General features: G+C 44.0%; 1 protein-coding gene across 2 annotated transcripts in view; it reads left to right on the top strand.

The window, feature by feature from the left end:
- Nucleotides 1-4,297: 4,297 nt before the first annotated feature.
- Nucleotides 4,298-8,489, top strand: part of CLPX (caseinolytic mitochondrial matrix peptidase chaperone subunit X) — a 41,486-nt gene continuing 37,294 nt past the window's right edge. For both annotated transcript variants that reach the window (XM_076004483.1, XM_076004482.1), the window contains exon 1: nucleotides 4,298-4,591. In XM_076004483.1, the coding sequence (XP_075860598.1) occupies nucleotides 4,513-4,591 (79 nt within the window). In that variant the 5' untranslated portion in view covers nucleotides 4,298-4,512. The remainder of the gene's footprint in view (nucleotides 4,592-8,489) is intronic.

The following is an 8,489-nucleotide window of genomic DNA, read 5'->3' as shown; positions in this document are numbered from 1 at the left end:
CACTGTAGTGGACAAAACCACCCAGGGGGTTGATACTGTTGTCAGACAGGTCGTAGTCGGTAGAAGCATTGTTCTTGATCAGCTTGCCATCCTTGATAAGGTAGCCCTGGCCGATCTTATAGATCTTCCTTGGGGAAGCTCTTCACCTTCCCACGATGCCTGCTGCTGCGCTTCCGAGGCAAGAAGCCCAAGGACCCGTGTCTGGGAGCTGAGAACTTCCTGTGACACATCCTGCCGCCAAATCACGCCGCTAGAGTCCTAAGTTTTTAATATACTTGTTTCCTCATCTGAAAAAACCAGTGCTAATATTGGAAGGCTCACTGAGTCTAATTTATTAAAATATTTTTCATAGCAACTCACAATGTTCACAATGCACAATGCTGGCAGAGTCAAGTATAAAAGAAAAAAAAACAGTTTTGCATAAAATGAAGACATAAAAAGTTCTGTGCCTTCAGCTCTGTAGTTCACAAAAGGTAAATAACTCAAGGAGTTAGCTTCTCAAGTGAAGCTATTTGTGCTGGAAAATTGCACTTGACATTTTAAAAGCACCATTATTAACCTGTCAGAGAAGAAAAAAGCTGAAAGTAGGTGTAATGTGGCAGTGTTTTGTTCCAAAGAGCAGATAAGCTGTGACCACAGGTATTTGCCATCACTTTCCTGCTAGAGGATTCATTTTATCACAGGGTAAATGTCAAATGGCTCTGTGCTTCTGAATTCAAACTTGAGTGGATGGCCTGATAGGAACCTGACCAGAGAGAGGGTATCTATATAGTGCCAAGTGGGCGAAAAAGTCCTAGAGGGCCTCTGGAGCCCCATCACTCTTTGCAGGGGCAGAAGCCTAGCTCTGCTCCATCTTATGGCTACCCAGACACACCCTGGAGCAAGGACGCTGTCCCAACCTGTGAATTTCAGGTCAAGGAATATACATTTGTAAAACAGAATATGCTTCTTTGTCAAACAGTCCAGTGGTTCCTAAAGAATGATCCTTAACATTTGAACCATTCCCAACACTAATGTTACTTTGTTAAAACTTGACACCCATCCATTTCCAAATACCACTTAGGAAGTTTTGGTATATCCCTGTGTATAAATTCCCCAGTCTTACCCCATCAAAGAGTCCAGCCCACAAAGTTAGTGTCCTAATCCATGCTTGTTGGGTGCTGATCTCCATATACTCTAGGTAAATTTTGACTCACAAAAGCGTAGTTTTTCTGCTGCCTTCCGAAAATGCCAAAAATAAAGAATAAAAAATAAACCAAAAAAGAAAAAGAGCATAGTTTTAGGGAGGTGAATTGTAACTACCAATTTTGTGTGCCGTGTGATGAAACCGTCACCAGGCTGATGCCAAAGCCACATGACCCTTGTTCACACTGCTGAGAAAAAGTTAAACTAAGCTGTGTACAGCTCCCTCTGTTTTGTACTTTCTAGGGCAAAGTCTATACCCTGTTAATCAGACAACTCCTGGGAATTGCTTCTGGGACACTCAGCTGGATTAATCATTGTATAAATTTGTGGGATTTATGTCTATTAACAATCACCTGTTTGTAAATTTTAATTTGCTCTGCTTATGTGTAGGATTTTATGAAGTCAACATCCTAGGTTTCTGCCAAACAAAAGATTGGTGGAAGGTAAGTACTTAATCAAATATTTACTGAATTTCTACTATAGACTCAGCCCAAGTATATAATGAAGTATCTGCCTTCAAAGAGCTTATAGTCTATTTGGGAATACAAGGCTAAATACACAAAACATCCACCCATAAATAAAGTTAAATGTTAAATCATTCTGGAAATAATAGAAGGATATTCTCACATCATCATACCACTAGCATATAATTTTGTTTTAGTTACTGTCTTGTCCTTCCCCACTAGAAGTTCCTTGAGAGGAGGAACATTTTTTTATTTAAAATAATGAATACCAGTTGGTGCTCAATAAATATTTGTTGACTGAATGAATGAGAAGACAACTCCCTAGAATAGACACAGAAAGGGAAGGTTTCCTGGGGTGGTGCCCCCAGCTGAGCCTTAACTACATTCGTACTATGCATGCTTTATAGCAGTCCATAGATTTTAACAAACCTCTTCTTTATTTCTATAATAAGAAGTAACTATGGGCCGTGTGTGGTGGCTCACACCTGTAATTCTAGCACCCTGGGAGGCTGAGGCAGGAAGATCCTTTGAGCTTAGGAGTTTGAGACCAGCCTGAGCAAGAGCGAAACCCCATCTCTACTAAAAAAATAGAAAGAAATTAGCTGGACAACTAAAAAAAAATTTAAAATATATATATATATTTAGCCGGGCATGGTGGGCATGCCTATAGCCCCAGCTACTAGGGAGGCTGAGAAGGATTGCTTGAGCCCAGCAGTTTGAGGTTACTGTGAGCTAGGCTGATGCTACGGCACTCTAGCCCTGGCAACAGAGTGAGACTGTGTCTCAAAAAAAAGAAAAGAAAAGAAAAGAAAAGAAAAGAAAAGAAAAGAAAAGAAAAGAAAAGAAAAGAAAAGAAAAGAAAAGAAAAGAAAGAAGTAAATATGATTAGAATTGAAAAAGAAGGTGGCAGTGGAGTGACCCTCCCTGTGACCCTCTTAGCTCATTTCTAAAAGAGGTTTGTCTAAGGCTCAGTGAATTTCAAACATTGTTTTAACGCAGAAAAACTCTATTTCCAAACAAACCCCAATAATGAAACAGATAAAAGCAGAGCTGCTCTGGTTGATTTTGGGGTGGCATGGGAGAGGAGGCAGGGGAGGTCCTTCTACTTAGTTCCGTCACCCGCACTACAGAGCTATAGTTTCTGAGAAGTTTTAGGAGCACAGTTTGAAAACACTGGATTTAGGGAACTTTAGAGACTCTCCTCTCTCAAAATTCTATTAATGGAGCCTGCTGAGGAAGGCCAGGTTTTGGTGAAGGAAGAGGGGCTCTTTTCTGGTCTCTGCTACATTAAGCTAAGAGAGTACCTGGAGTCATTCCTCAAAGAGAGAAAAAAGTGTGTGGCCTGAGCAAAGGCCAATACCCTTTCTCAAAGCCAGACCCAGGGAACTATAATATATGCCACATTTTTCTAGATGGAGATCAATAAGGCTCATTGATTTGTGAGACCCCGTCTTGACCCTGGCTTGCCTCCTTCTCCTCCCCCAAAGCTCAGAACTAAAGGCATCCAAGCTCATGTGGCAATTTCTCTGGAGTTGAGCTAATCAGAATCTTATACACAAGGTAGTCTGACAACAACCCAGGTGGGAGAGAGATCTGATTCGTCCGTCATCATCATCCTTCACCGAGTGCATCTAGTCTGTTTACCTGCCCAGAGGAAGCAGGCCCTGCAGGCACAGGGCTCAAAGGGTAATAGAAGAGGGTTTAATGAAAGCATTATTTACCAGGGTGTGATCAGATTTAAGAAAACCTTCAGGTCCAGGCGTGGTGGCTCACGCCTGTAATCCTAACACTCTGGGAGGCCAAGGCGGGAGGACCCTTGAACTCAAGAGTTTGAGACCAGCCTGAGCAAGAGTGGGACCCGTCTCTACTAAAAATAGAAAAATTAGCCAGGCATCGTGGTGAGCTGAGGCAGGAGGATCACTTGAGCCCAGGAGTCTGAGGTTGCTGTGAGCTAGGCTGACGCCACAGCACTCTACTCAGGGCAACGGAGTGACACTCTGTTTCAAAAAAGAAAAGAAAAAGGAAAACCTTCAAAAGACTGTAAAACACCTAGGGACTAGCAACAGCTGGAAGTTTTATCACCACTAGGCCTAAAAGGGGAAGGAGGAGGACTTCTTACTACCCAACAATTGTTGCTCAGGGAACTAGGTGATGTACCACTTTGACGTTACAAGTTAGGAAACCAAGAAGATAAGGAACACAGGATGTGGAATCCCGGGAGAAGGAAGTCAGTGAATCTTGTCTACTGGCTGCCAAGTCACTTTAAAGATTCCCCCTGTGGCCAGCTAAGCCACTGTTACCACTTCGATCTTCCCTGCCCCAACCGAAACGACAGCAGAAAGAGTTTATGAAGTATTGGGACTACAACTCCCGGCATGCATCTCTCCGCGTCTATTTCAAACCTTTCAACTCTACGAAAAAGGGACTTCCGGAAAAATTGCGTGTCGGGACCTGTAGTTGCCCCAATTGGGGCTAGCCGCTTGCCGTAGCGCGCTGATTGGCGCCCAGACCGCCACCCCCTTCCCTCGCTTCACGTTGGTGTCCTACGCACGCACAGGCGGCGCGTGCCCACGCCCCCTCCGGGCCTAGGACGCAGGCGCGCGCACGCTCCCCGGGCCCGGTAGGAGGGGGGGGTGGGGGGAGGAGGAGAAGGAGGGGAAGGGAGGGGGGATCGGTGTGTACTTTGGAGAGTAGACGGCGGTGGGGCACGAAGAGCGCGAAGGCCAGCCGGGTGAACTCTGCTCTGGGCCTAGAGCCAGCGAAGAGGATTCAGAACCGAGTCAGCACTCCTTGCGAGTAGGGGTCCGGCTGCTGAGACGCAGAGGTCCTCTGGGGGCAAAGCCCCGGCCTAGGCCCCGCGGAGATGTCCAGCTGTGGCGCTTGTACTTGCGGCGCTGCGGCCGCTCGGCTCATCACCTCTTCATTCGCGTCCGCCCAGAGAGGTAACAAAATAGTCCCACACCTGGGCTTTCGGCGTTGGGGGAGTGGAGCGGACGACGGGTGGGGACCCCGGAAGGGACATGAGGCCTACCCCAAGCGAGGGGTATGAGGGTATGCGTGGCCCTTCGATTGGCACCCCTCATCTTCCTCGTGGGATGGGGCTTTGCCAACCTCTGGAGCAGCAGGTTCTCAAATTTGAAGTAAACATCTTGTGCTCGTCTTCTGGCCTCCCGACTATGGGGCTGGAATGTGGCCACTTCGCAGAAACTCTGAAAGAGGCACAAAATTCCCTTTCATTGAAAAGTGTCACCAGACCTCACTCAGCCCTGCTGGGGACCGCCGCCCGCAGCGGCCGAAGCTCCTCCGGAACCTGGCTGGGTTCCCTACGGGCCTGTCGTGGGGTCTGGAGGGGGGGCTGTCGGGAGCTAGGCTGAAGGGCTGTCACTGTTGGGGTCCCTCGTGGCCTCAGGGCACCCAGCGGGCGGTCCCAGACTAAAGCCGCGCGAGACCCGAGGTGTCACTGTCATTGTGTGGCCGCTGTCGCCCGGACATAAACAAGGTTCACCGAACTTCCCTGGCGCTGGGAAAACCTTGGGAGCCTCCAGGAAAGCTGCTAGGGCGATTAGGACAACTCCCGCAGTTCTTTTTGAAGTGTTTGGGAGTGAGTATCAGCAGTTCGCTGGCTTTCCCAACTTGACAGTTGAAGGTGGTTTCTTTCTTTCTTTCTTTTTTTTTTGAGACAGACTCTCGCTTTGTTGCCCAGGCTAGAGTGAGTGCTGTGTTCTCAGCCTAGCTCACCTCAAACTCCTGGGCTCAAGCAATCCTCCTGCCTCAGCCTCCCGAGTAGCTGGGACTACAGGCATGTGCCACCATGCCCGGCTAATTTTTTCTATATATATATTAGTTGGCCAATTAATTTCTTTTTATTTATAGTAGGGACGGGGTCTCGGTCTTGCTCAGGCTGGTTTCGAACTCCTGACCTCGAGCAATCCACCCGCCCCCTTGGTCTCCCAGAGTGCTAGGATTACAGGCGTGAGGCACCGCGCCCTGCCGAAGATGGTTTCTTAATAGTGACGCTTGTTTACCTTTCCTGTTTATCAGGAACTGTGAAAAAAGTGACACCCCAGCCAAGAGATTCCGGAAAAGAAAACATTTTTCTCTTCCCCAAATCTATGAATATCAGTCTAGGAGGCTAGATCTCCGGTTTTAATCACTAACTTCTAGACAAGTTCGTTTTATTTTGGCTTACCAGTTTATGACCCTGAGATAAATAAAAAAGCTACTTTTTCCTAACTTTTAGATTAATTATAAAATCCTTATTGTTCAGTAAATGTATATGCTGCCAAGTTAGTTAATATGGGGGATTAAATGAGGAAATGTGGGCAGAAGTATTTTGTAAAATGATAAATAGATGTAAGGGAGTGTATTTAGTCCTAAAACATTGTTAAACCCCAAGAAGTAGATGTCCTGATTCCAGGAATTTGATTTGGGAACACTGTGAAGTGACAGCTTTTTATTTTATTTTTATTTTTTGAGACAGAGTCTCACCCTGTTGCCTGGGCTAGAGTGCCGTGGGGTCAGCCTAGCTCACAGCAACCTCAAACTCCTGGGCTCAAGCAATCCTGCCTCAGCTTCCTGAGTAGCTGGGACTACAGGCATGTGCCACCATGCCCAGCTAATTTTTTCTATATATTTTAGTTGGCCAATTAATCTGTTTCTACTTTTAGTAGAGATGGGGTCTTGTTCTTGCTCAGGCTGGTCTTGAATCCTGACCTTGAGCAATCCTCCTGCCTCGGCCTCCCAGAGTGCTAGGATTACAGGCGTGAGCCACCTTGGGCCTATGTGTTATTCTCTTTGGGCAGGGAAGGCTTCTTTGAAAAAGTTCTTGATCTTTTCTAGCCAAGAGTCCCTGAACTCTTCATGAATCATAGGAGATAAGCAGTTTTGTTTTGTTTTTCAAAACAACCACTGCTGCCCTTTAAAATTTAAATATATCTGTCATTAGGTATATCAATACAAATTTTGGTTTAAGAATTATTATCTACTTGTATATCAATTTTAATATGTTTGCCAGGGGTTTTCAGAGATACAGAACCATCATTTTCACTGTAAAGGAGTAAATTAAGCTTCAAATATGAGATGGCACCCAATATTACAGAATTTAATATTTTTACATGACAATGAAATAGCACATGGTTTTCACAGTCAATACTTTTCTAAGCCTTAGTACACAGGATATTTTCTTTCTTTCTTTCTTTCTTTCTTTCTTTCTTTCTTTCTTTCTTTTCTTTCTTTCTTTTCTTTCTTTCTTTCTTTCTTTCTTTCTTTCTTTCTTTTTTTTTTTTCTTTTTTTTTTTTTTTTTTAGGAATCTTTGTGATCTACAATCTTTCTTTCTTTCTTTCTTTCTTTCTTTCTTTCTTTCTTTCTTTCTTTCTTTCTTTCCTTTCTTTCTTTCCTTTCTTTCTTTCTTTCCTTCTTTCTTTCTTTCTTTCTTTCTTTCTTTCTTTCTTTCTTTCTTTCTTTCTTTCTTTCTTTCTTTCTTTCTTTCTTTCTCTTTCTTTCCTTTCCTTTTCTTTTCTTTTCTTTTCTTTTCTTTTCTTTTCTTTCTTTGAGTCAGAGTCTCTCTCCTTTGCCGGGACTAGAGTGCTGTGGCATCAACCTAGCTCACAGCAACCTCAAACTCCTGGGGTCAAGTGATCCCACTGCCTCAGGCATGCGCCACAATGCCCCCGCTAATTTTTTCTATTTTTGGTAGAGACAGGATCTCCCTCTTGTTCAGGCTGGTCTCAAACTCCTGAGCTCAGAGGATCTGCCTGCCTGGCCTCCCAGAGTGCTAGGATTACAGGGCCAATGTATATTTTTTAAAATGTACTTTGCATATCTGAGGTCACTTGGCATTCGCAATTTGTACATTCAGAAATGATTGCTTCTATTTTAAAAATTTTGAATGAAAATAGTTGGTCTGAAAGTGGCTGTAAGAATTGTGGGAGCGTGTACAATACGCTTGATTTCTGACTGCCTTTCCTTGTCTGTTCTAAGGATGTCACCTCATAAGGGTATAAATGAAGATGTGAAGATGCTCAAACATTAGTGTCTATAATTTTCATGATAGGTACATCATGTACCTACCTTAATAATTCTTAGCTAGATTTTAATTTTTTCTCCCCCCCACTTTTTTTGGTAGTCAGTTATAATACAAGTTAAATAAGGTACAGTGAATAAATGAAGCCTCTTTATTTCTGGCACTGCAAAACATTTTTTTTGTTTGTTAGTTTTTGAGACAGAGTCTCACTTTGTTGCCCAGGCTAGAGTGAGTGCCCAGGCTAGAGTGAGTGCCGTGGCATCAGCCTGGCTCACAGCAACCTCAATCTCCTGGGCGTAAGCGATCCTCCTGCCTCAGCCTCCTGAGTAGCTGGGACTACAGGCATGTGCCACCATGCCCGGCTAATTTTTTGTATATATATTTTTAGTTAATTAATTTCTTTCTATTTTTAGTAGAGGACGAGGTCTTGCTCAGGCTGGTTTTGAACTCCTGACCTTGAGCAATACCCCCCCTCGGCCTCCCAGAGTGCTAGGATTACAGGCATGAGCCACCGGCTGGCCTGCAAAACATTTTTTAATCAACATTTCTCTCTTTTGTTTTTTCAGTCTCTTGTAATGAGGAAAAATTTCTCTTTTTTTGGCATATTTATCTTCAGACCAGCATACTAGCCTTAATGAAAACCCATTAAATAAACATTTTTAAACTTGAGGAAAGCTATCATAGGAATAATGTTATTTCTTTATTAAGAAGTATTCAGAAGTCATGAAACAACTTGGGCATAAAATTTTGAGATTAATAAAAGGAGTATACATCTGTAAGTTGCTGGCATTGTTCATGAGCTTTTGTTGAATTTTTT

This window comes from Microcebus murinus, chromosome 6, assembly GCF_040939455.1.
Source record: "Microcebus murinus isolate Inina chromosome 6, M.murinus_Inina_mat1.0, whole genome shotgun sequence".
NCBI lineage: Eukaryota > Metazoa > Chordata > Mammalia > Primates > Cheirogaleidae > Microcebus > Microcebus murinus.
This window is presented reverse-complemented; position numbering and strand designations above follow the sequence as displayed.